This window comes from Xiphophorus maculatus, chromosome 22 (genome assembly GCF_002775205.1).
Source record: "Xiphophorus maculatus strain JP 163 A chromosome 22, X_maculatus-5.0-male, whole genome shotgun sequence".
Taxonomy (NCBI): Eukaryota; Metazoa; Chordata; class Actinopteri; order Cyprinodontiformes; family Poeciliidae; genus Xiphophorus; species Xiphophorus maculatus.
The window spans coordinates 18,809,096-18,836,926 of NC_036464.1; the positions used below are offsets into that span (position 1 = coordinate 18,809,096).

General features: G+C 39.1%; 2 protein-coding genes across 2 annotated transcripts in view; one reads left to right on the plus strand and one right to left on the minus strand.

Moving 5' to 3' along the window:
- The first annotated feature begins 526 nt into the window (after window positions 1-526).
- Window positions 527-10,317, plus strand: grem2 (gremlin 2, DAN family BMP antagonist). Its single transcript, XM_005808832.2, has 2 exons — window positions 527-892; window positions 8,956-10,317. The coding sequence occupies exon 2, from the start codon at window positions 8,957-8,959 to the stop codon at window positions 9,533-9,535; it is 579 nt and encodes a 192-aa protein (XP_005808889.1). The 5' UTR covers window positions 527-892; window position 8,956; the 3' UTR covers window positions 9,536-10,317.
- Window positions 10,318-10,548: 231 nt separating this feature from the next.
- Window positions 10,549-27,831, minus strand: part of LOC102237893 (formin-2-like) — a 44,291-nt gene continuing 27,008 nt past the window's right edge. The window contains exons 11-18 of the mRNA XM_014472437.2: window positions 26,065-26,211; window positions 25,438-25,497; window positions 24,647-24,767; window positions 20,467-20,559; window positions 13,645-13,696; window positions 12,618-12,767; window positions 11,280-11,361; window positions 10,549-11,127 (exon numbers count right to left, since the gene is read on the minus strand). Coding sequence (XP_014327923.2) covers window positions 11,101-11,127; window positions 11,280-11,361; window positions 12,618-12,767; window positions 13,645-13,696; window positions 20,467-20,559; window positions 24,647-24,767; window positions 25,438-25,497; window positions 26,065-26,211 — 732 coding nt within the window. The 3' untranslated portion in view covers window positions 10,549-11,100. The remainder of the gene's footprint in view (window positions 11,128-11,279; window positions 11,362-12,617; window positions 12,768-13,644; window positions 13,697-20,466; window positions 20,560-24,646; window positions 24,768-25,437; window positions 25,498-26,064; window positions 26,212-27,831) is intronic.

A 27,831-nucleotide genomic window follows, 5' to 3' on the forward strand; every position in this document is an offset into this window, starting at 1 on the left:
TATCAGAATAAAGAATATACAATTTGCACATTTTTCATATTTTTTAAATGTGAACCATGCATCCTTTTCTTTCTACTGCACAATTATTCACTGATTTTTAAGGTGTTTTTCTCATAAAATCATAATAAAATACACTGAAGATTTAAGTTGTAACACAGTAATACTTATAAAAGCTTATGGGAAATAAACCCTTCCACATAGCCTAATCCGTTGCCATTTCTCTTTGGGAAAGACTGTTATTCTTAGCCAAGGTCTCTATTCTGCATTGACAAGCTTGATCTCTCATTCAAGTGCTTGATGGATTAATTAGTCAGCCTGAAGTGGTTTAGCAAACAATCAGCCTTTTCCTCTGAAAACTGACTGGACCGGAGAAAAGACAGACTGAGGTATATTGACTGAGACAGATATTCACTAAAGCAATGAATTTTGGTTCGATTCCCACAATGAACATGGCCAATAGGAAATAACCCTCCCAGTTTTAAGAAAGGAGGTGGGGTGCAAGGGATTCAAACTAAGGCAGGCTTTAAAGTGACTCAAACCCTCCCAAAGACTGAGTGCAGACAGTCTCCACAGCACTAAGAAGTGGGCTTACTGTGACTGAACTGCAGCTTTTCTTGTCAACCTAAAACAAAAAACAGGAGAAAACCTTAGACTTACTGAAGACAGGCAGATAAGGTGCTGCACACCCAGGACAATGGGAAACTGAGCAGGCTTAGCACTTTTTACTGTATTCATTGTGAAGGACAGAGGAGCAAGGACAAACTGGAGGATACTAGAGATTATATTGCCATGGAAACCAAAAGCTGGAAGCGGACACAAGGACCACTGAAGGTGGATGAGCTCCCTTGAATGTATCTTCACGTCGTTATCCTGCTGCACACTGTGGTGAGAGGTAAATGGATCACATGTCATGCTTGAATATGGAGAACACATCTGTAAATGTTAAGGTTAGGGGTTAGAGAAGGATGTATACAAACGAGCAAGTTGAAATTCTCCCTGCCCTCCCCAAAATCATTTGCATAGTCGGTGGTAGTAAACATTTCCGACTTCAAATTGATGCAAAGTTGTAAAATGTAAAATCGATAGGGTTTTGATTGATTATGTCACTCCGATTTAACATTCACATGAGGTGGTAACATTTTAATTGTAAGCTATTTTACAGAGCATAAGAGGATACAGCTACATCATACCTTACAGTTTAATTGGGGGGAAAAAAATTGTTCTTCTCTGAGCTCTGCTTTGACAATTCCCACGTGAATGTGAGACCGAGTGACTCACTGAGTGTCTTGGTGACTAAGCACAGAACCACGTAATTGGAACAGCACACATTCTGCAGTTATTCCATATTTCAGGTTTGACTCCCACCAGGGTCACTCAGTGTAAAGAAAAGAAAAAAAGTACACCTCTAAGGTGTCCGTTGGATAAAAGTGCCAACTGAATTACTGTAATTAGTGGCTGGAGGTTGCAGATAATTAGTGTTATGAGTAAGAGAATTAGAGAGTGATGACAGCAAGTTGTACTGTGTCTCTTAAAGAGATTAAAAGTATTTTCCAGTGAGCAGAAAAGAAGAGTAAGAAACGTAATGATGAACATAGCACACTTGTATTTTGCTTTTTAACCCCCACGCCTGGTCTGTATCTCGTTGCTCGTTCGAACAGGTGTATATTTACAGTTTGTCTGGGTCCATGTTGAATCGTATGTGTGCTAACACGTATCCAAGCGAGTGTGTGAACATATTTGTGGGTGAATGCGTGTGTTCCTACGGTATGCGTCTGGTGAATGGTGGGGAGTTTGCTTTCTGATCCTGCTTACAGCTCCGGCGACTGCACCACCTTGTACAACTTGATCTGATGTCAAAGAGGATTTAGCGTACAGACACACTGCTGTTTCTTTAGTGACAGAAAGCTGCCCCCTCCCCGAGTCAGTTTTAAATGGACGTTTGCCACAGATACCTGGACAAGATATGAAACGTGTGCTTTGAACGTCAAGAGGCTCCTTCAAAAGAAAAACTAAGGCAAATGATTTAGATTATAGATTATAGAGTAAATCTAAAGTAATCTACTTGTGGTAACATTTACAACGTGAAGCAAATATGGTTTTGAGGAGCTAGTATAAACACTGGCATGCAGAGGCTTGTCGGCTCACTACTCTCTGCTAAGTCATGCCCTAAGGGCAAGCATGAGAAATTTATTTAAAATTCTCTTTGGAGATTTAACAAAAAGAGAGAACACAATTTATGGATAGTAATGCTGATGGCATGACATATTTTATATGTGGCGTGTTCTTCAGGACTCATAAGCTTTTTGTAAATATATACAGTACAGACCAAAAGTTTGGACACACAGTTGTGTCCAAACTTTTGGTCTGTACTGTATATCTAACTTTAGAATCACAAAACGGTAAACAGTGAAAATAATTAAACATTAAAGGTCATAATTTTACAACTGTGTTCTAGCTTGTGGCTAAGTTTTGTATTCTGTCTCAGAAGTCGGAGCTCCAACTTTGGAACATCGCACCCAATCTGAGTGTGTCATTCTAGCAAATCAGAAAACTGGGTTTTAGAATAGAACAGATTAGTCTTTATTGTCATCACACTGAGAGGCACTGGGTGCTCTCATCGAGTAGTTAGCAATGGAAACTTTGCTTTACGCATTGGAGCGATATTGGACACTGAACTCTCGCCAGGTCTGCGAGCTCTGACTTTCGAAAAAAGGAGAAAATTTGACTTCACTGAGTATTGTCGTTGCTTTCCCAACTGCGAAGTCAGAAGATTCGGCTTTCTAGTACATAATGTACAGTTATATTTATTTATGTCTAAATTGCAGATAGAAAAATAGAGAAGAAAAAAAGGGCACTTAAAGCAGCTGAGAACTGAGCAAATAATCGCCAGTGATAACATTACATTTACTTTTTCAGTGTAACGATGTCCACTCAAGACAGAGGTTGTGAAGGCAAAGCGTACATCAGCAATTTTAACTCAGAAATTAAACATTTGAGACATGAATTATCCAATGAGGGGGAAAAAGATAGAATAAAATTGATCTGAGCATAGGATTTTGTAAGCCTAATTGAATAAACCCACAACTTACTGTGGGATTTAAAAGTGCTCTATGGCAAGTTCAATCTACTTGTAATTTACCAATATGGGAAGTGAATGCTTTTGAAAAACAACAATTCAATAAACAAAATTTATTTAGTTTGACCCCTATTATTACTCTGAATGTAGATGGGTGTCAAGATCATCATTTTCCTAAGATTCTGTTATCAGAATGATTTATGTAATAGAGCAACACAATGTTAATGCAAGTCTCACTTTTCTCCACATAATCAATTTGTGATTTTCTTTTTTTTTTAAGTCAGGAAAATAATCCATTCTATTGTTACAGTGAGAGATGTATTAGACAGTCCAGCTATGAATGCCACCCAGAAATATTACTGGCTTCCTCTTTTAGTGGGCATGACTCAATTTCAGAAAAGTGCTTTTAAAAATTCATTATCAACTTTGAAAACCAAAGGACAATCGCGATTAACTTCCATTTAATTCAATCAATTAGTTTTTTTACTGAGTCTTAAACAACAAACTGCCATTTAAAAACTTCTTCAACTATGGGAATACCTGTATTATCATGTTATCTTCAATTGCCTTCACTCTCCAGTAAAATATTTAATATTGCTGAGAGAGAGCCGCCGCCTTTTATACTTGCCACTACTTAATTTCGTAAGCATTAGATCAGGGTTGAGAGTCATTATTAAGATGGATTGTGATGACAAATGGCATCCCTGAGTGCCTAAAGCGGCCTTCTGGCAATGTTGGAATTAGACACATTTACATAGCAAAGCCCCCCTAAAGAGCCTCCAACCACTAACTGTCAAGGAGCCAACAACCAAGTGTAGTTTGGGAAAATACAATCTGCAAACACAGATAATGACATGGTTCCTTTCTGTGTAATTGGTTCAGGGTGAAAACATTTCATTTACCTCTCTATACCGTTCCCCTACACCCCTTTCCCCTTCTATATTGTACATCCTGTATATCTGTTTTAGTCTGTGTGAGACAGCAAGCATGTGGTTTAGGCACTGGTGTGTGTGGACCTTCGTGCGTGTGCACGTGTGGCTAGCCGTGAGTGATTGAGGTTTGTGCTGCACGGTGAATTAAATGCAGTTCTACTGTAATTAACTGCACTTACCAGTCTCTGTGTGAGACTTTCTGACGCACCAGTAATTGAGGCATCATGTTTTGTTTGTTTTAACCTGCCTTTGAAGAAATGCTGGGAAGACGTTACACATGGTTTAAAGGAAATACATCTGTGTGTACAAATTTGAAAGACTTTGAAAAACTTCTCTTTATTCTGTGATGTAGTATTCCAATATTTGGAATAGTCATACATCCAAGAGCCAAGCTGGAAACTGCAGTAGATGATTAGAAAAGAGAACCCATTGTTTTCCAGACATAAACCTCCACTATGGCATTATCATGCCATTCTAAAAAATAAAACACAACGCGTTCCCACTCACGATAATGGATGTTTTCAAAGAAGATTTGTGTGGGGCTCAACAGCCTCTCTGGTATTCGAAATTTCATTAGAGGCTTGAATTTTGGAACCAGGGTCTTCCACAGTTCAGTGAAGCAAATCCAAAGAATTTGTGGTTCTGGTAAAACATAAAGCTGTGTTTGTGCACAATATTAGTATTTAGCATACGGAAAAGGTCCAGCTCAATTTTGTCTGAAGATTAACACTGGAAACCACAGTCTCCTTCTGTCTCGATGACTGTGCCATGATTAGTGTCAAGGTGAAATGAAAAAGCAGGCCGATTATTTAAATGTGGGTCTTTTGAATGTCCACAGAGCCCAAGAGATGTTGGTTTTATTTCCCAGAGGATTGTTTATCTCAAGCCTGCCTCATCATCTCATCCCTCTGCGCTCTACCCCCCAAACCACTAAGCACCCCTCCTCCACCTCAGGGCTCCCCCAAAGTCGCTGAATCCCAACCCAAAAAACCTCAGTTTGTTTTCCCACAGAAACTGATGAGGAAAGGTTGCCAGGGACTGTTGTGTTCAGCATGAGTTTGGGGTAGAAAGGAACCTGAGCTGCCAGCTGCACGGTTCATCAGTCATGTTCCTTATCCACGGGTACATCTCAAAACATTGGAACATTGTATAAAAGTCCAATATTTCTTGACAGTCATCTGTCAGTCACAAAAAGTGAAACTCACATATTATATAGAATCATTACACAGACAGATATTCTAAGCCCTTTCTCTTACAGATAATGAAAAACCAAAATCCAGTGTTTCAGAAAATTAGAATGCTATAAAAATGATCATTATTTGAGACTTACTATGTGAAACCATAATCAGTTGATTACTTTTCACTTTTTCAGCAATCTCTCATGCTGGGTCAGTAGGCTACACAAACATGGGGAATACTGCTGATATGACAGATGTCCTGAATACAGCAATAAACACCGTTCACAAGAAGGCGAAGCCATAGAAGGTCATTACTGAAGAAGCAAGTTGTTCACAAAGTTCTGTATCGAACCCAGTAGCAGAAAATTGAGTGGAAGGGAGAAGTGTGGTAGGAAAGGATCCACCAGCAACAAGCACAACCTTGAGAGGATTGTCATGGGCAACAGATGTTGCATTCTCTGCAACAGAGAGCTATTCCTAAACCAGACAATGTGAGAGGCGTCTTTCCTGGGCTTAGGAGAAAAGCAACATTGTTTCCCAATGGTCCAGAATCCTTTTTTCAAATGAAAGTAAATTCCACATTTAATTTTGAAGTCAAGATCTCAGAAACTGGAGGGAAAGTGGAAAGGCACAGATGCCATGTTGCTTGAAGTCCAGTGTGAAGTTTCTACAGTCAGACAAGTCACATGAAGATGCTGATTTCATTTTCAATCAGAACCTGCCAACTGCCTAGACTGCCCAGGGTACCAAAAGCTGGTTCAATGACCATGATGTTCCAGTTCTTGATTGGCCAGCAAACTCCGCTGACTTCAATCACATAGAAAATCTATGGGCCGTTGTAAAGTGGAAGATAAGACACACCAGACCCAACAAGGCAGATGACCTGAAGGTAACCATCATGATCATGATCGCCTCCTTGCCATGGTGCATTGATGCAGTAATTTCTGCAAGAGGAGGCCCAACCAAGTTTTTACTGCATAGAAATTTACATCATAGAAGTCTGACATTTGTGCTTAAAACATAATTTTTTTGATTGGTCTAATCTAATGTGATCCAACTCTCTGAGACAGGAACTTCTTTACCTGAAAGTCGTAATAATAATTAAAATTGAGCAAATTAAAACCATGAACTATTTACGCAATGTGTAATGACTCACTTTAAAATGACTTTCACTTTCTCAGATGACTGGCAAGAAGTATAGTACTTTTATGCAATAGTTAAATTCTTAGAGATACACTTGTTGACAATCCCGTCAGTCTTCAGTCTTTACTGAAATAGACTTTGGATAATCTCCAAGTTACAGGGCATATCTGAGAGTACAGGAAGAGAAAAAACTGAGTGAATGCAGATGCTGATCCCCAGGCAAGGGGTTCCTGCATTTAAAATGGCTGTCATCAGTGAAGAAGTTGATGGAGCTTTTGCTAAATGAGACTTCTACATGGAAGATAGATCACTGTGGGAAAAACGGAGGTCAGACTCCTGGATGCAGTAGGTGATGAAAGTAGCCAACGGGAGTCTTCCTCTTCAATTATTTGAACCTCTTGACTCGTGTGTGATGGTGTGGCATCCTAAGAAAAAAAAGAGAAAAGATGCGTCTGCATGCAACATCTCTACAAGACGAGCAAACAGCTGCTATCTAGCTTATGGAAACACTGCTGCAATTACTCAAAGAGCACGGGAAAAACATAAACATAAAAGCCTTAAAAACAAAGTGGATTGTGACAAAGTAATTTGTTCCATGTCAGACTGAGCTGCAGGTCCAAGAAAGGAAGGCGGCGAGCGTACGAATTTGCACAGCAAAGAAGAGTCTGCGAGTAGCAGCAGCCGCCAATGTCCTTGAGGCAGTTTGGTTTCACATCAGAAATTCTGACTTGATGTCATGCAATGCTTGTCAAGAGCAACATCTGTTGAAAAGATGCTTGAGTGATGGTCAAAAATGTGCTGGCACAAATACTGACAGTGCGCACTCAGGCAGATACTCCATCCTGAATGGCAGAGAGATCATTTCTCCAGATCTGGCCCTAGTATCATACATAATGGCATTTATGGACACCATGGGTCACTCTCAGTTCAGGTTTCTCCACAGTATATCACCACAGAGTAAAAGAAAAAAGTCGACTCCCAAAGGGGAACTGTACAATTCCTCAACTCTTCCCCTAATAACATGCAGATGGGCTTCTCTAATGCTTGTTTACATATCTGCGGCATAGTTCATGAGTAAAGTAAGCAAAGACCTAATTATTTTACTCAGCAACGGGACCAATAAAATCAACTTCCCCTTCTCGTTATGGGTGTTTAAGTGTATCCTTTGATGGTCGGGTTTTGTTTATTTTTGTAAGAGTTGCAGAGCCGAGAGGAAAGCAAATAGAAGTAATAACACAGAGATGCTGACAAATGGGGGCCCTGGTGATGGATTCATTTTCTGAATGATGCCTGCAGGGTTGGACTGCAAATAGGTGGTTCACCTTTAATAGGCCTACCACACTTGAAGACATGTTTGGAAGTGTGCGACTGCTTTTCCTCACTCTGCTGAAAAACTGTAACCCCAGGTTATATTAAATGAAGGCCATATTCATTTAATATACACCCAAAATGATTAGTCCATTAGAAGTTAATGATAAATGGACTAAACCTTTACAGCACTTTTATGGTCATATGGATTACTCGGAGTGATTTACAAAAGAGCTGCGTTTACTCAGCCACATTTAAAAATGTGCGTGCATTCATACCCAAATGCTCAGTGCAACAGGGAACACTGGGTTCAGAGTCTTGTACATGGTCGCATCATGTTGAGGGGATTAGTGTGGAAATAAACTCATTGTAGACAATATCATAACAGAACCCCAGTCTCAAAACATCAGTTATTAATGCACCATCACTGCTTCATGGACCCGTATCTGCCATCTCTTTCATTGGCCAATTACTTACACAGGAAGTGAATGTTGGAGATAAGGCTCCACCAATGACCTCAAGTGAAACATGTACCAAAAGAACTTATGTACCTAACAGAAAAGTACAAACATGTAAAAAAGCTTTAAACTTAAAACAGTATTTTGTGATTGTTCCTTTGAAAAGAAAGGTTGAATTTCACACTGGAAGATAATTCATGATGCATCATGTCCTATGGTCAATTTCCAGTTTAAATACTCATCTCCTGAGTAAAAAAACTGCCTAATGCAAACATAACATTTTAAAGTTGATAAAATATACAAACTCCTATGAGATTTCTGAGTTTTGGAGTTGTTTTAGGCTGGCAGAAGTCCATTTGGGTCTTATTCCCTCTTGCATACAGGTGATATCCAGATTCCTTTATGAATCCTGGTTACTCGAAGCCATTCACTGCATAGAACTGATGTATTTTCATTCATTTAGATCAGAGTTGTTAGTCAACACCACATTCACCCCTAAAAAATAGGTATCTTATTTCATCTTCTGCTCCTTCTTGGACTCGAGGATTTCTTTATGTGCGGTACCATTTGCACCGCGCATAAATCTGCCTTGTATACTTGACAGCAACCTCACATGACGACTCAGAATAATGACAGCCTTAGACTCAATTGTGAAAAGAGATTCAGTAGGAAATGTGAAATATTAACCTGGGTGACTCAGGAACCAAACAGCATTAATCTTCCACTTGTTATATTCCACATCCAGAGCCGACTAATCTAGAATTATACTAAAAGAGAAATTTGCAATAAAATCTCTTCAAAGTTCTCAGCAAATTGCATCTTTTTACCTTACATTTTATTGTTTTGTTTTTTTTTTGCAGAATGCTGTGGAGAATCACCATCCCCATCCTCTTTGCTGGGTTCTTCTGCGTCATTGCAGAGGCCAAAAAGCTCCGGCCTCAAGGCTCAATACCATCCCCACACAAGGCCAAAGGAAACCTGTCTGCAGATCACCCCCACAGACTTTTGCAGCAGAAACCAGAAGTCCTGTCCTCCAGCCGAGAGGCCCTAGTTGTGACTGAGCGGCGTTACCTCCGAAGAGACTGGTGCAAGACACAACCCCTTCGCCAGACAATCAGTGAAGAGGGTTGCCGCAGCCGCACTGTGGTCAACCGCTTCTGCTACGGCCAGTGCAACTCCTTCTACATCCCACGGCATCTGGGTCCCAGCTCGAGTCATGGACACAGTCGAGGTCAAGCTTCAGGGTCGGGAAGAAAGGGCCACAATAAGGCCCAGGAGCCCTTCCAGTCCTGCTCCTTTTGCAGGCCACATCGCATCACACAGCTCACCGTGCAGTTAGACTGCCCAGATCTGCAGCCCCCCTTCAGACATCGCAAGGTGCAGAGAGTCAAACAGTGTCGATGCATGTCTGTGGATGTGACCGGTCATGGAAAACTGTGAAGGACTACCTTAAAAGATTTTTGTTGTCAGATTACTTGCCAAAGTAAGGCGTGAGGAACATTGTCAAGTCAGTAAAAATGGCTTGTCCAACAAAAACTGAACATAAGAAACCTGTGTGATAAAGGCAGCATTGAACTAATCAGAGATTTACGGCCAAGATGTCTCATCACTTTAGAAATCGTTTTTGTTCAAGTTGAAGTTGGTATACAGCCGTCTGGGTGGAACAGTGGGTATGTTTTGTCTCCCAGCTGTAACAAATTTTATGTTTTGAAGGGATACAAGTCTAATGGACACAGGGTGATCATGCTGACCATTGCATCTTAAAATTATATTTTCTGAGCAGTGCAACTAGTTTGTTTCTTTGATATGAACTGTTTCATTGCAAATGAACTGACATTTACCTTGCCAGTTTTCGCCTTGTGTGCAGTCATACCATTACTTTTCAGCATCTTGATTGAACTGAATCTGCGTTGGGTTGATATAGAGAAACTTCAAGTGCCACGACAGTGGCTTCAACTTGTTTGGACTCAAGCTTTGGCTGCAAGTTGAGCAAAATATACTGCAGCTTGTGTAATGGTTGTGCAATGAAATGTATACAGTATGATATATGTATGTGTGTAAGTATATTTCTTTAAAATATATTAAATCTATTTCATATAAAACAACTCCCTTTAGCGTGCATGCACTTGTGTATCAAAAGAGGACAATGTTAAATAACCAGCGGTTTCAATGCAAATTTATATATTTGATTTTATTCAATAAATATCACTTTTTATGTTCAATGTTATTTAAAAACAGTATTGGTATTGTTCATGTAAAAAAGAAATCTGATCAGGATTCAATTGCATGTCTAATGTAAAGGGATTCACACTGTCACACAGCTAGAAAGATGAATTACATGCGTAGGATTGTGTTTAAAATAAAGTATATTAATAAAAAAATGCTGTTTAACTGGAAAAACATAGAAATCATCAGATCACACCATGTGGATGTGTGGGTTTAAATAACAAAAGGTAATAGAGGAGGTCCTGCTTCTAAAACATTTCAGCCATCAGACATTTCTGATACTCGTGTGAAATTGACTAAATCCAAACCACTTTAGACCATGTAAAATTGATTATTCTCTTTATCATGCATATTATTTACATGAGAGGTTTGGAAAAATAAGACCTGTTTTGAATTGTTCAGTTGCTACCTCCACCCTTCAATAAGGCACCATGTTCCCATATAAAAATCTAAGATGTGCCTTTCACCAGACCTAAAAATAAAATGTTTTTGGAATAAAAATATGATAGGAAACTTGCACAAAAAAAGTTGAAACACAACTACACCAAAGTTTTAAAAAAATAGATGCAATTTGGAAATAATGCTAAAAAGACTATGTTCTAAGAACATATTCCTGCTAAAATGACTTAAGATTTTTGTTTGGTTGCAGATTAATCTTTTGTATTAAGTCCACTTAAATTCAAGAACCGACCAAGTACTTAAAACAAATTATTTTTAACATCCTCCATGGTAGACTGCGCTCGTGCTAAAAGCTCAGCGGCTGTTATCCATTTTCTGCCTCATATCTTCTTACCCAGCTTTGCTTTCTGTGAAATACAAAAATAGATGGGAGTTATTTACACCCAATAACCTTCACATTTCCTATGCAGACAGGCAGTTTTAAACAACATGGTCTTCGAGTGAGAAGACAGAAAGAGCAGAAAGGTGAAAAAAAAAGAGAGAGAAGAAAATGGCGTACTATTCCAGTTGCGTTTTTGGTCGTCACATTATAGGTAGCCTTCTGCCTGGCTTGTTTGAAGCTCTCCTCTGCCTTTTTCACCCTGAAAGAGACCAGCAGTGGTGACTGATTCAAGGAAACATCAAGGGCAAATAATTATGAAGACATGGCTTCACACAACTGATTATTTTTAGACAATTCAGTCTGTAGTCATTTGGGATTTTGAGTAATAAATGTGGTTTGTCAAGGCGTCAGCCCTCATCTGTTTTGATTTACTGTTTATTGCAGCATGGAGTGAGAATATTAGTCGCCCATGTTGGCATTGAGAAAGTACAGCAAGTTACGGGCAACACAGTTTTGTCATCAGATGCCTAGTCTTTACTACAGTATGTGCCAGGACTACAAAACAATGCAGCACAGGCACAGGTAAGTGTTTGTCATTCTTTGGGGATGTAAAAAGGAAACAAAGAGAATAAGAACTGGAATGATTGCCTATAGCAAAGAGCAAAAAGTTCATGCTTTCAAATTTGTTTTTATCCTTTCCTTCTGAACAAGCAGCCCCCCCAGTGTTATCCAACTCCTTTTTCAAATATGTTATCACAATTCAATCTTTATTGAAAATAATGGACCAATTTACTGTTTGTTAACATAAGCAACGACATCTTTATATTCATCAAACCACTGGAGGCTTACTGGAAGGTGTGTGAGTGCATTTGGTTTTGGAGTGACGACAATGATTTGGATCTTTTACGCTCTTTTCTCCTCATGAATTTGAATGAATCTGATATGATCTTTAGTAAGCACGAGATGGACTGGAAGTTATTAATGCCATGACTGAAGTCAGGGAGAGTAACCAAAGTGCAACAAATTTTGAATCTTTAATGATGGTCCAAGGTCAACAAGAATTAATCATTGTCATGAGGTTTGCGTTTCCTTGAATGGAAAAAAAATAGACATCTCTGATGTGTCACGCAAAAGAAGTTATATCACTTAAACTCTTCATAAAATATGAATATCTAGCAATTGTGATGATATGTAAAGAAAATTTGAAGCATATTTTATGGTCTCATCTGCCCACACATTTGTGGTGTACCTTGCATGGATTGTTTGTATGGGAATTAAATACAAGAACAAAGTAGGGGTTTCAGAGCAAAGGGTGCTTAAAACAAAACTTCACTACACTTCTATTTGTAAAAAAAAATATTTTAAACATCTGCCTCTAAAGCATGTCCTACCTTGTGTCTATCACACAAAATACAAATGCATAAAAAAATTGCCCAATGTCAACAAAAATGAGTAGGAATACGTTTGCAAGATACTTGTTTTAGTTAAAAATATCACATTGTAAAATGTTCTCACCGTTCCTGTAATAACAGCTTATTCTGCTTCTTCCAATGTTCCTTAAAATCTGAAGAAAACTCGTGCCAAATGGAGAAGAATGTGTTGGGTGATACTTCTTTCTCTCCCGCCTTGGGCTTTACCGAGAACGACACACTCAACTCCAAAAAACTGAGGACAAAGAGCAAAAATATCACTTCAAGGCCAAACTATTACAACAGCAGATTACATAAACTTGTACTTAGTCTTGTGAAATCTGGCAGAACAGCAGAAGTATGCAAAGCATAAAAGTTGATCTTGGAAAAATTCGGTTTACCCGACATTTGATAGTGGAATGAGGAGAAGGTGAAGACTGACTGTGGATTTCGGACTTGGAAAGCCAATTTATGCCAATGCTGTCATGTCAGACACAGTGTCCATGACCGAAACAGAACTCGTTACAGAATGTACTTGCCTTCTGTCCTATTAGCTTTCTACACACAAACTGTGCTAATGCTCCAACTGGAAAAGTGAAAGTGTATGACCAGGAGAAAAAGACACATCCACCAAAAGAAAACATGTATATACAAGTGGATGACACATGTTCAAGTGTTAAATGTGGCAGCCATTTGCAGTGGATCAATATAACAGACAGGTTGGCCTGGCTTTGTTTGGAGTGTGCTATAGGAACGCATTCCTAGCCAGCAGAAACAGAAGCCTGGAGCCACAGCTGTCTACTCCTGCTCTACTTAGATAAACAACGCAGACAACGCATAGGGGCCCTCAAGTCTGCTGAAGGCCTGGCAGGATGGCCTGCGCCTTCCAAGCAGGAAGCATAAACATCGACAAAGCAGAAAGCTTATAGATCTCTAAAGAATTAAAAAGTTGCATTTACAGTTGGGTTGAATTGCATTACCACTTAGTTTAGTTAATTGCCGGTATGACAAATATTTAACAGTTGACGAAACACCAAATGTAAACCTGTGAAATAATAATAAAAAATAAATAAATAAAAAAATACCCTTCTTTAAGGTTACCATGGGAAAATGTTGAAGAAATTGAGTCTTACATCTTCTGAGTGTCTGCTAGCTGCTTTTCCTGTGTTTCCAGTTCAGTCTTGGCTGTAGAGTATAAAACAAGTATGTTAGATCACCCGGGTCTAAACATTAACACAAATCTTTCATTTACGATTCAAAGTGCACACTAAAAAAAAAAAAAAATCAAGATGTCAGTATTCAGGTCAGCTGTCACTTTCAGGTTCAAATGGTGTGCCACCAGATTAAGTGTAAGAATGTCATGACTGTTGCACAACTGATGAATGGCAGATGGGAGAACAAGAGGTTCTTTGTCGAGTGTTACTTCAAATGGAGACAGGTGACTGCGTGTACATACCAGAGAATGTTGCACATAATGATGAAACAGCAGCAGCTACGTGCAAAAATACCGCATTTACAAGCCCAGGTCAGTAAACATTAGATTTTACATTCATATGTTTACAAGGAACTGCTCCTTAAATTGTTAGATGCTTAAATGTCATCCATGTGGGCTGCAGTGTTTTTAACATGTTATGCGATACACAAATGTAGCGTTTTCCATTATGGAGGACACATTTGAAAATTCAGCATTGAAGAAAATTTAGAACCATGTCTTTGACTAATAGTTAAAGATCTCATTAATGGAAATCTAAGGGTCCAGATTTTATAATGCTGGCAGCTAGTTATTTGTGATGCATTAAAAAACGTTTTTGGTCCTGATCTAAGGGCCCCATCTGAACAATCATACTGGGGCCAGGCCTGGGAAAGAAGCTTGCTGGAAAGCATGTGGTCAGACAGTTCATAAACCAAACAAACTGCATGGGACCACCCTCCTGTAGACACAACATCTGAAGGAGGTGTTGCAAGGATTTGTGGCTTTGTGGATTCACCAAGGGGGGCTAGAATCTGTCTGCACCAAGTCGGCTTGCTTAAAACACTCAAGCTTTTAGATTCCCATATTTTCATAGATGATGGCGATTCATGTTTAAGTTGGCAGAGGTATCCTTTGGGTCTTCCAGTGGTCTTGTAGCAGGACGTCTCCATTGCTCTGAGGAGACTACAATGCACAGGAGTTCAGCCTGACCACCAGTATTGATGGTATGTCAGACCAGATGGAGGGGTTCCTTTCTAAATACATACACGCATCCAAGAGTCCAGTGGTAGTGTGCTTCAAATGCCTGACAGAGGCTCTACTCCAAGAGATCTTGAACGCCTACCTTTGGCAGTCCTTCTCTGGTTTACCAAAGGAGACAGAGACAATGGCTCCAAGTGGGTCATGTTTATTGCTGTGGCCGTAGAGTGGTTGGTGGCAGTTGTAAGCATAACATTTGAAACCGGTGGTAGGACGCTTGGGTGTAGACTTCTGTCATAGTTGATGAGAGTAAAAAAATAAATAAAAAAATTCTACCTTCTGGAGTAGAAATGCAACAAACACCAATGAAATCAAACTGCATTTTGTAACATCCGTGAGAAAGTCTAGTCTGGGCCATAAAGGGCAGAACTGATAGCTGATTTAGGATGAGCAATGTGGTTTCTATTTTATTGGAATGTGGAACACATGATCAGCCGTTAACCTTTGCACAGACACTGAAATGTAAGCAGGAGATTATACCATTGTTTGTGTTTTGTGGTCTTCTAAAAGGCTTACAATTATAACTGTTAGTGGGTGGGTGCTTTAAGAGGTTTTTGGGCCACACTGCTATGGAATATTTGCTGCAGAGCCGGAGCATGATTTGCATCTGTAACAAGGCAGATTTGACTCCAATAAGTGCTGGGTCTACACCAGGGCAGCCCTTTGTTGCCAGTTCTGTTCATAATTTTCCGAACATAAATTTAAGGCAAGAACAAGGAGTGGAAGGTTAAGAGGAGGCCTCAGAGCAGACTCAGGAGTTGCTGAAGATAATATTTCTTTCAGAGGCCAGATAGCGCAAGATTTGGGTATTATTGCCAAGAGAACTGCCTCTGAAACCTGGATAATTGCTAAATACACACTGGTTCTTAGTCACTGTACAGCTTACAGTTATGTCCCTGGTGCTACTTAATTTATTCAGAGACACCGAACATAATAAACGTGACTTCTTGTAAAATTAGTAGAAATTTGTGTCCCTGGAACAAACACTTCATAAGATTTTACTAACAATTCATTGAGAAACGTTCTACTTGCACCCTTTGTTGGGATTTTGTTTGATCACAAATGGTGCAGAATTCCAAAAAAGAAAATACATGATATATAGTTCTCAAAAACAAATCCAAGTGTTGCAACCCATTTTCTCTGATGCCCTCAATAAAATGTAATGCAACCAAGTGTCTTTTGAAGTCACTTAATTACTACATGGCGTTGACTGGAGGCCTCAGAGGTTTGTTAGAAAACATTAGTTTGCTAAAAACATCATGAATACCATCGCAGTGCACGTTCTCCTGAACACACCATGTCCCCCAGTGAAGCATAGTGGTGGCAGCAATAAACTGTGGGGATGAGATTTTTTTCTTTAAGAGGGCAAGGGAGACTGGTCAGAACTAATTGGAGATTGGAGGGAGCTAAATATAAGACTGTCCTGGAAGACACCCTGTTAGAGGCTATAAAAGACTTTAAAAGGTGTCTTTGGCAGAGGTTCACCTTCCATGAAAAATGTGGAAACAGTGTGAATACTTTTGCAAGCCGCCATATACAGTAGATCTCTTTTGTAGAAACTGATCATCTTTATGATATGATTCAGTTTGAGTAATACCTTCATCCACAAATCATTTTGACCCGACAACTATCAGCATGTCTGCTACTCATTTGACAATAACAAGGTATGAAACCTAAGAGTTTTTCATGTTTAGGTGTTGATTTAAGCATGCTCACTTAGGTTTAAGCTGGTTGAAATGGAGTGAAAGCTTCATGTCAATCTTACTACTACTCTTTACATCCATCAGAAACAGATTATCACATGACCGGCGCTCTTGTGCTGGTCATATTGACTCCATCAAAGACCAGCAAGCATGAGAATTTGTGAAGTGAGCGGAGAAAATCAAGCTAGACCAAACAGCCAAGCTCCAACAAGTCCGCTCCCACTGTTATTCTGCGGTTAGTTTCATGGTCAGAAAATAAACAAAAGCGGTTTAAACTGTGGAGCCAGAAACAGTTTAACCTCAGGCTCTTTAGAAATTACAGAAATAACAAAAATAAGACATTTAGCCGTTGCTTTTACCCCCCCTGCCCCTCCACCACTGCAATAGAAGAACTCAAAGAATCCCATCTGGAGGGCTCTGATACACACATCCATTCTGTAGTGCTTACATTCTGCTCTCAGGGGAAAAACCTCATCATTTGCATCAAAGAGAGAGCTCCCATATTTGTCTCAAACACACAGCGGAGAAACACGAAAAGAGACGGGACGGAGGTAGAAAAAAAAAAAAGTGGGCTGCTTTCATTTGGAGACTTCCTTTAAAATGAACATTGAACATTACCGCTGAATAACATGTGCTATATATTATTCTCTCATTTAAATATAAAAGAAGTGGAAGATTGTGAGTTGAGACCTTCAGGAAGGCAAGCCACAGCAAGCTGAATATATGCAGGGTTAACGAGAGGGCTACATAAAGAATGTCAATTGGCCTGTTATGTTAAATCAAGCATTAAATTTTAGGTCTTACCCATTTGATGTAGATTAAAATACCCTGACATTGTTTAACGTGTTCGATTTTTAGGATAAAAGCCTCAATTCTGTCTGCCTGGCATCTTGTAGATGTGACTTGCAAAAACTATGTGTGAACTTCTTCAAAGTACGTCTAGACACATAATGTACTTGTGTCATTAGCCATCAATCGTTTCTGCTTTTTAAATTATCACAAAACTTTTTTTATCCTATGCCAAAGTCATGTTACTAGTTGACCTTTGGGTGGAATGTTAGCACTGTGGGACAGATTAGAGAGGTGCAACAGTTCATCCATGAGCAAGATGAAATAAGATTTTGGGTTTGAGAGAAATGGGATTTAAAACAAAAGAATAATTTGGGAAAATTAATAACCCAAATTTATGTTCGGAGTATTAGATTATAAACTGTTTTACAAAATCTGCAACCAGTGTACAATAACTCAGTCCAAGTAATGTGTTGCGATTTTGACAACATAAGGTTTGACAAACAAACTAAGTTTTCTTAATAAATCTCAGACTGTGTTTTCAAGAATTCATATTAAGTGTAGAATCATCCAGTTCAGGTTTTATTTCAGATTTTGAGCACATAATTAAATGCAATCCAGGCAATACAGCCATTGATTGGCATCTGTGTTCTGGCCTGAGGGAGCTCTTTATCTTTTGTAAAAGCACTGTACACAATAGTGGGTTCAAAAGAATATTACATTTTTTGCTTTGTAACCAACAGAATAAAGTTTCATACATTGAAAATTTAGTCCATGTATTTGATTTTGAACAAAAACAGTTATGTTTTGGTGTAGTACTGAAAAGTAACAGCTACAACTTCACAGACTGGCAGAGGTATAACTACATTTTTGATGCATACATTACAACACACATTATACTGGAACCTCCACTTCTATTTGAAAGTAACAATAAGCAACAGAAAAAACAAGCAAACTCTTTTTATGTTTTGAATTGTAAACACTTTTCTAACAGCTCACACAACTTGTCTGACATTTTAGGACAGAAGTCCAAACCCAAAATAAATGTACTGAAATGACTAAAGACTGTGTTTTGTTACAGAAGCATTAAAGAAGCTTTCAAATAAAATAAAAATCTTTATTGTAAACATAAATATTTATGATGTACATTCATCTCGGGCAGCCAAGGTGTTGAGATCGACAGGCAGATTGGCGCAGCGTCTGCCGTCAAGCGGGCGCTGTACCGGTCCGTCGTGGTGAAGAGAGAGCTGAGTCAAAAAGCGAAGCTCTTGATTTACAGGTCAGTCTACGTTCCCACCCTCATCTATGGTCATGAGCTTTGGGTCATGACCGAAAGAACGAGATCGCGGATTCAAGCAACCGAAATGGGTTTTCTCCGTAGGGTGTCCGGGCTCTCCCTTAGAGATAGGGTGAGAAGCTCAGTCATCCGGGAGGGACTCAGAGTAAAGCCGCTGCTCCTTCACATTGAGAGGAGCCAGTTGAGGTGGCTCGGGCATCTGGTCAGGATGCCTCCTGGACGCCTCCCTGGGGAAGACCCAGGACACGCTGGAGGGATTATGTCTCTCAGCTGGCCTGGGAATGCCTTGGGATTCCCCTGGACGAGCTGGAACAAGTGGCTGGGGAGAGGGAAGTCTGGGCCTCCCTTCTGCAGCTGCTACCCCTGTGACCCGACCCCGGATAAAGCGGAAGAAAATGGATGGACGGATTCATCTCGGGAAGAATTACAGAGACCATTGGCAGTAACATGTAACAATATTTGCTAGAATAAAAAGAAAAGGAAGTTAACTACTGGTTACTAAATGCTGTCAACACCAAATTAATAAAATAGACCCTAACCCTGTTATAAGGTTATTAATACTCAGCTCAGCATTTTTAATCAAAACAGAGCAGCCAACCAAAATCTTTAGAAAAATTATATTGAAACATTCCTGAAAGAAGCAAATATTGAATGTCAAGGCAAAACCCTTGAGATCTACATAAACCACAAAAATATTCAAAAACAGACTGAGCATTTTTACCAACCAGAAAAGTAAAGGAAATTTGAAATCGATTTAAAGCAATTTTTATTCAAACTGTTTTCTTCAGTCACGTCATGGTGCATTGCCATCTCCATTTTTTCTGCAAATGCAGTCCTGACCTAAGATGTTGGAGGCAGGTGTTTGATGTCCTATACATTGTGAGCTGCCTCAATGTTAGATCAACTATGTGTGGGCATCCCAATCTGTCTGCAATCCCTACACACAACAAACTGGGACACAATGCATATTCTAACATGTTTTTATTCAAACCAGCATTAGCTCCCTTCCTTGGACAAATTTTGATCCCAACTAGTGGACATGGAGGAAAAAATACACATATGTCACACACAGTCTCTTCTTTGCTTATGCTTCCCAGTTATTCCTGTTTCTAATGGATCGACCTTGAAGTCAAGGTTTTCACTTACAGTATTTCCCAATATATGCCTGGTTTTACTTGACAGAGAAAGACTGACAAGCAAAAGATCTTATTATTCGGTCATAATGTCTGTTTGATCAAAACATGTAAAATAGCATTGTTTATACTTACTGATACATTGTAACAATCTGTACCCAAACTCCGATTTGCCCCGAAAAGAAGCAAATAATTCCAGGATTTTATTTATTTATTTTTTTTAGGAAAAAACACAAACTGTTTAAGGTTGAAAGCATGCTTTCTTTTACTGGTATGCTGCTGTGAAAACCAAATGTTTTCTGAAGGTCTAATGTGACCCATACTCAGGTTTTATCTGGAAAGGTCTCCATGTTTTCTTTATACCCTTAATAACACGACATTTGCATCAAAATGAATTGTTTTTGAGGTTGAATAATTCGTCCCTTTGCCAAATGAATGCCACATCTTTCAGTTCAAACAACTCATCTGGCCAGAAAACTGTTTACTAAAAAGCATTCTTCTCTGTCTGTGCAGCCTTTTTTGAAGGCTGATTGAGTTCTTGTTTGTTTGTCCTTGTCACATAGACCTTTCTGCTTGCAATAGAAAAAAATCCCTGCAGTGCAACCATTTCAGTGCAATGTTTACGCCCTATTGTTTTCGGTCAATAATGGATAAAATATGGTACAAATTGAACTTTGAATTAAGTTTTTTATTTTATTTATTTTTTTACATATGAGATGCTTTGCATGGTCTCTTTTGAACCATTCCTTCTTTTAAAAAATATTTTCTTTAGTAATTGTTAAGCGACGTTAAAATAGACTCACCTTGTGCTAGAAAATCCTCCATCTTTTCCTTGAAGGGTTGCAGGTTCTCTTCAGAGGAAACCTTGCAAACTTTTTCAGTTTCACCCAAGCATGCTGAAACAACAAGACATGGTTGCAATGAGAAGGAAATAGTCATTCTAGAGAAACAGCATCCCATCAAGCACTTGTAAGGCAACTGCAAATTCTTGTCATACTTGAGCCAAGCCGAGTTTTCTTCAATACATCTCTGTTGAATAAGTAAATAAGTGGCTGTAAAATCATAATGACTACTAGGAAACCTTTAGAAACTAGGTAGGCCAGAACCCGTGGAGAAAGCTGTTGTCACGCTCCATCTGCAACCATAACAGGTACTCAAACTCAGCTCAACACTCAAGAGGCCATGAGTTAAGTGAACGGGGAAACTGGGACTGGGAAATTTATAGTCCATACGGTAAGTCAGCCAAAAAGGAACAGTGCTCTCTCTATACTGGATTATTTGTGAATGTCCCAAAGATCTTCCAGAGCTATTTCTAATGGTCAACCTCCCTCACGCCCCCAATGGAAACTACATTTAATGTCAACGTCTGTTACAGCACTCATCTGATTTTGCTAGCTAATACAGAAGTATGCAGGTATAGCATGAACTGATGTGCTTTTGCATGGTCAGCATTCGCCCTTAGAGCAGGGGCGCCCAAGTCTGTCCTGCAACTTTGGTTGCATACTCCTGCTCTGAGTCAAAAGGCTGAATTCCCTCACCACAAGTAATTCAGCTCTTTGGAGGCCTGAAACAAGTTGTTCATTTGATTCAGGTGTACTAAATAAGAGATGCACCTAAAAGTTGCAGGGTGGTAGTTCTGGAGGACTGGATTTGAGCACCCCGCCCTTAGCGAAGCTCCATCTATAGACACTGCTATGGAGGTAAAACAGCTAACATTTTGAGACTCCCTTGACGTCTCAATCCACAAATTGTTTCTTTCTTTCTTTTAACAGGGAATTATCAGCAACCAGTCAGATAGCTTCCCTGTTTTAGCCAATCATAAGGACGCTCCGTGGGACAAGACTTATTGTCTGTGAAGTCATGTTCACTTCAGACTTCCTGACACATGTATTATTGTTGTCTGAAACAGAAATCAATACTGTACTGTACACCTTTTATCACTGATACACTCATAAATGTAATTAATGAAAAATACTTAAAAGCATTGTTGTCATATCTGCAACTCTTTTACACTTTTCAACATCAGGCACATCCCCGGGATGTTTAGCAGTGATCACTGCTGCTAGTTTAATGCATCAGAGGAGCTTTATGGCAGAGGAAAATCAATATTTGGAGAAACTGTTCTGAGAAATAATTGATTTAACAGCAAAGTTGCATAAAGAGTAATGATGAAAAAGAACTGTTTGGGGAATTGTTGATCAGGCTGCACAAACTCATTCATGAAGACATAAAGAGCAGCTAATTTCCATCACCTGCAAACTGTTAAGGTCTTGGAAAGTGTTTTGCATTTGGAATTTGTATTAAAAAGGTGAAGAACATGCTTTCCACATATCAGTGTCACATAAAGCATAAGCCATTCATTTTCTTTGACCTAAACACCAGGCTTTGATAGCGTCGGTATTTATGTATATCTAAAGTTTCTCTTAAACCTCTGACATTATAGCTTTGATTTAGGAGATATGTAGAAATTTGGAAGTGAAATACAGCAGGATTATGATAACCATTTAAATGTACATTTTTTTGTTCTTTTTACACTTAGTTTGTAAGCTTATTATAAGAAAATGACAGCCTTTCCTTTTATGGGATTTTTTACCCCGGAAAATGTTATAACCGCAAAATATTATTTTCCAGGGTAAAAATATGATTATAATTAAAACATGTTCAATATATCTCTCATTCTGAAAAAGCAATAGCATTAACCTGTTAAATGCAAATCATCTTGATGAAACTGTAATGTATTTTAAGAAAAAAAGACTTACTGCACCTAACTTTAAAACATCAACTGTATTGATTGTTTGTTTTTCTCTCAAGCTTCTTTTGGCAAACTACTGAAACACCAGCATCATTATTCACAGTGAAGTTTGATGTTCAGATGAGCTACATTGGATTTTAAACAAAACATATAGAAAAAAGACAAAGTGAGCCGTCACTGGGTTTCTGAAATCTTGCAAAGATCCTAAGCTAAGCCCGGTTACAGATTTATGATCTTTGCTTTCCATCCTGGTTTGTGTTGAGAAAACCACCAACTTAAAAAATCTGCTAAACAGAGCATAAAATATACAGCTATAATTATGCTAGAGGCTATTTGTGAAGTTGTAAGCAGAAAGTTGAGCCTTAGTGTTCCCCAATGTTGCGTATAAAAAATAAAAAAAAATCCACCACAAAATTAACTTATCACAGTTGTGTATTTAATCTAAAAAAAAAAAAATCTCCTAATTAATATAAAAATCTTCCCCATATCTTCCACAGGTGTGCCAATCGATCCACCACCGATCATGATCAGCCAATTTCTGTGAAAAAGTGTATGATCGGTGATTGCTGATCACCGTTTCTTGTTGCCGATCATCTGTATCTCACTTTGCAGCCTGTGTGCAGCTATCCCCTCTTTCCCTCACACTGCGCAAGCGTGTGGCATCTAATCCTGTCGTGTGGAACTTTAACGCTCTGAAAGTGAATGGGGAAGTTTGCGTGTTGTGGCGGAAAATTACCTTGGGGGTGAAGCGCGTCAAATGCATCAACACGAGTCTAATATGACATTTAAAAAAACAAGCATTTGACTGAGTTTCTTTTTTTACATCGAGGCTCAATGCAAGAAAAAAAAGGACACCCGGAGCGGTCAGACAGCAGGTAAAGCAGTGCACAGCTACCAACACTCACCTGGATTATCATCAGGATCAGAAAGCTAAACAAAAAACCCGACAAATAATTCAAGTCTTTGAGCTGGCGGTGTGAGACGTTGGATCTGCCCTCACTCTTGGACCCCCGCCACACGCTACTGGCAGTAATATTTCACAGACATAGTGCCGCCCAACCTCCACCAGACAATGAACTCTCATACCAAACGTCTGCTTAAAGCTGAAGCATATAATTTTTAAAAAAAGAAATATTTTTTTTATATGTATTAAAATATGTCTATTATGTCTAAATGAGATGAATTTATTGCCGGATATTTTTCCATTTTGCCAGGTAACATAGTATCATTTATACCTAAAGAGAAAAATTAACAGCCATTCCAGGCGATCGGCAGAGATCGGCCTCATGGATGATCAGTATCGGAATCGGCAACAAAAAACCTGATCGGAGCATCCCTCCGATCAGGTTTTATCTTCCTCATGATAGGTATTGTTATTATTATGCAGTAGCAATAAAAATACTGTCACTAAGTATAATGGCTGTCCTTTCCAAAAAATTTTCTTTGACAGTTTCAACATATTAGTAGATTATCAGCAATTGTTGGGTAACTACTTTAAGTGTGCAGGGTTGTGACGTCTTTGTTTTTGGTCTCATTGTGGAGAATTTGTTGGATAATTATTCTGAATGACCTACACTTCCACTACTATTCTATTACGCCTTTCAGATTTTAAACAAACGGATTTAAACGCCTCAATTGCCAAACGGTGGGTGGTTCGCACACAAATGGCTAAAGATAATCTAATAAAAGAATATATGAGTCAGTCTCTGAAAGACTGATGAACAGTCCTTTTCTCTTCACAGCCACATTCAGCTTTACTAGTACAGTTGATGAAAGAGGGTGGACAGGTAGAGCAAATTCCCTGGCCACAACTGCAAACTTCATATATTCTGAGCTTGGACTTCAGTGAGACGGTAATGGCATGCCAGGTCTGACAGAGGTATATCTGAAGAGTCACATGTGGTTCTGGTTACCTCGTCTGTACGACAAACAGATGCTATCTCTCTGTTGATCTGCCTCTTCAGTCCATGCGTAACCATTGCTGGTTAAGTTTGGAAAATTACGATATATTTAGCAAAAAAACAATTTTAAAATGTGCCTCAGAGGATTTTTTAAAAACGATTTATGAGGTGATAAATCAAATTACCAATGCAATACCAACATAATTTGATTGCTTAGCAACACCCAAAGTTTGCAATTTTGTAAACTTTCACTAAATTTACACTTTAAAATGGATGGATACGTCAAAAAAAAAAAAAGAAAAAATGTGTAATGTAGGTCAGCGGTAGTACCGTTTAAATCTTTCTTCAGTTTGCGCAGATCTCTTTCAAAATCCTCAAACTTCATTTGGGAGGCTTGAAAAAGGTCTTGTGGCTCAGGCAAAGGGTAGAGGCACGTCTCTCTGCCAGCATCCTGATAAATGACAACACACATACATGCTTGAAAAAAATAGATATGATGCAAAACACACCACTGTGTCACAGTCAATCTTCCTCAAGGAGGGGAGGGCCTCTCCATCCCAAACACGCAAAGGCAAGATTTAAATAAATGCCGTCAGAGACAGACACAGACTTATCAACAGTTTAAATATTTTAGAAAAAAATGGACAGAAAGTGCTATAAATAGTGAACATCATCCTTAATGCAGAAACTGCGTGTTATTTCTCACCATCCGGATTTCTAAAAGGCCATTACAAGAGCTACAACCATGTCACGCTGGTTGTTTTTGGCAGGCTGAGTTACTGAGTTCATTTCATCTGGAGCAGCAAATTATTTATGCTAACACTTCTTTGGAAGCGGTGCCAGGGAGCCAACTGAAGATTTGAATGAAGCCAGAAGAAAGCAGAACATAAGCCAGAGATGAAGAGGGGAAGGCAGAACCAAAAAAAAAGTTGTATGAAAATAACAAAAAGAGAGATTTGTCTCTGTTGCAAATGAGAAAAGGGAAAATAAATAATTTGATAAAGGATAAGCCATGGTATCCTCTGGCAAGAGAGGAAATGAAAAGAGAGCTCTGGAAGGATTTCTAAGCAAATCAGACTAAAACACGGGAGTGATTCAAATAAACAGGAACCAAAACATACCTCATCAAAGTGCTTCAAATAGTAAGCAACAATGTAAGACAAAAGACTTGTAGAGTTATCCTAAAAAAAAGGGCAAGAAAGAAAAACATTAAAAATAAATAAACCAACATATTTTATTTATTAATTTGAAGCAGCATGTTTTAATTTGTGCTGACATAAAAACGAAGAGCGATCTGAGAAGCTGGCAATAAATCAAGACAATGGAAGAGCAATGCAACAAAACACAATTGTGCTGGGCTAGTCATCATAACTCAGAGTTAGTGGAAAGTTTCAGTACTTGCTCGTTCCACGGCTACATACACTGACGGCACCCTTTCCTTTTATGGGATTTTTAAGGACACACTGAGTATGTTGTGATACTGACTTCGAGATGTAAACAGACAGACTTGGAGTCTAAATTCTTAACGGCTATTGAATATGAGGCCTGTGAGATTCTTTCATATCCAAAAAATTACAACTGAAAATGTGATAATGTGTGCAATGATTTTGAAATAAAATTGTGGATTAATAAGACAATCATTTCTAATGCTAAACTCGGACACTGGGGATGGATGTGAAAATGTAAGATTTGGTCATTCAAATGTATACATCTAAATTTAGACCAATAACACACCAATACACACTCACACAGCTTTTGACATCCTTCAGTTTTGGCAGGATGTCCATGGTGAAGCCATCGGCCTGTCCCCGAGACCGATTCCCTCCGTTCATGAAGTTCCCAAACGCTAGCACGAGGCCAAGCACCTGCAACACAGCCTCACTACTTTGGAGAGTCTGTGGTAAAGCAGAAGACACAAAGCTCAAGCAGATGATTGATGGGTAGAGCACATGAATTAAATTGATGTGCTCTACACATAAATTACAAAATATGAACTTTTTCAGATTTTGGCTTTAATTTCACATTTCTTCTGTGAAGAAACTTGATGACTGATGTTCAATTGCTTTTCCAGAAATAATCTGAAAACTGTGACATGCACTTGTATATCCTCTCCTGAGTCAGTGCTCATGTGCTGCAATTTTAGCCATTTTGCTGTCTGTCTCTACCTTAGAGAAGTATTACTATGCTTTGATCATTGTCCTTCTGAAAAGAACTCTGCTTCATGTCATTAATGCCTCATTTCCACTGAATGATATGAAACTGGTCAATGTGATTCATTGTAGGCCATGGAACCAACCCATACCACACCATTCCTGGGACTCCTTCCGTTGTATTTCCACAGGACAATGGGATGGTTAAGGCAGAGCTACTGGCATCCCATAACACAGTCCAATGATTGGGGGACAGAAAACTGCTTGCGACCATGTTCGGCATTTGGGTTTAACTCCGCCTGCCCTGTGAGAGTCCAATTTACAGTGCAAACACTCTCCTTATGCCAGAATATAAAATAGCGCACCCAAATGCACTGACTGACCACTGTCGATCTATGGGAACGAGGTACAGCAGACTTTCTTCCTGGATTTATCAGTATGTAGCTTTCATCTATCTCTTCTCACCAGCTTCACTGCCCCCTACAGCATGATGTAAATCAGTGTTATTCAACCCTGGTCCTCAAGCCACACTGCCATGCATGTTTTAGGCATTCCCCTGCTTCAGCACACATGATTTCAATTGATGGCTGATTAACAGGCTTTTGCTGACTTGTGATCATCTGAATGGGGCGTGTTGCAGCAGGGAAACACCCAAAACATGCAGGTCAGGGTGCCCTGACTCTGCACCATGGTGTGTTCAGGGTCATGTGCCGAGTTAGATTTTCCACTGACATATTGTTTGAATACAAGTTACATTTTATCTACCTCCCTTGAATTGTGGATCCCTGCTGAGCCTGAGTTAGTAAGATTCTCTGTATCTTTTTCTGAATTAATGTTTCCTTTTCCCAGTCTGTAATCATGTGAATCATGTTAGTCTCTGTCTGTAATCATGTGAATCATGTTAGTCTCTTTCCATTTCTGGCTGTCATAAGTTTGGGATATTGTTTCATAACAAAAGCTTAATTCCTGACATTTCTGCTAAAAAGAAACCTCTGGGGCCTTCACCAAGAAGTTGTAGTTATATTACATGCAGGCAAACTAATTCTTATAAGGGGTGACTGCAGAGGACAATTACTTGCATAGGATTTTAATTATTGGTCCCAGAGTCTGAGTCTAAATGTATGCCTGTAGATTTTGTTTACAAAGTAGTTTTAAGAACCATGTAATATTTTCCTTTGACTTCACAATTATGCACTTCTTGGCATTGGTTTATCACTGTGCTAAAAAAATAAATCAAAGTTTGGGGTTGTAACAAGACAAAATCTGAAAAAATTCAACAGGTGTGAAATTTTTTTAATGCTTAGTGCAGTGGTGCCCAACGTCGGTTCTCGAGGGCCGGCATCCTACATGTTTTAGTTCTCTCCC

Coding starts and splice junctions, on each gene's coding strand:
- grem2 (XM_005808832.2), top strand. CDS start 8,957: ATGCTGTGGAGAATCACCATCCCCATCCTCTTTGCTGGGTTCTTCTGC.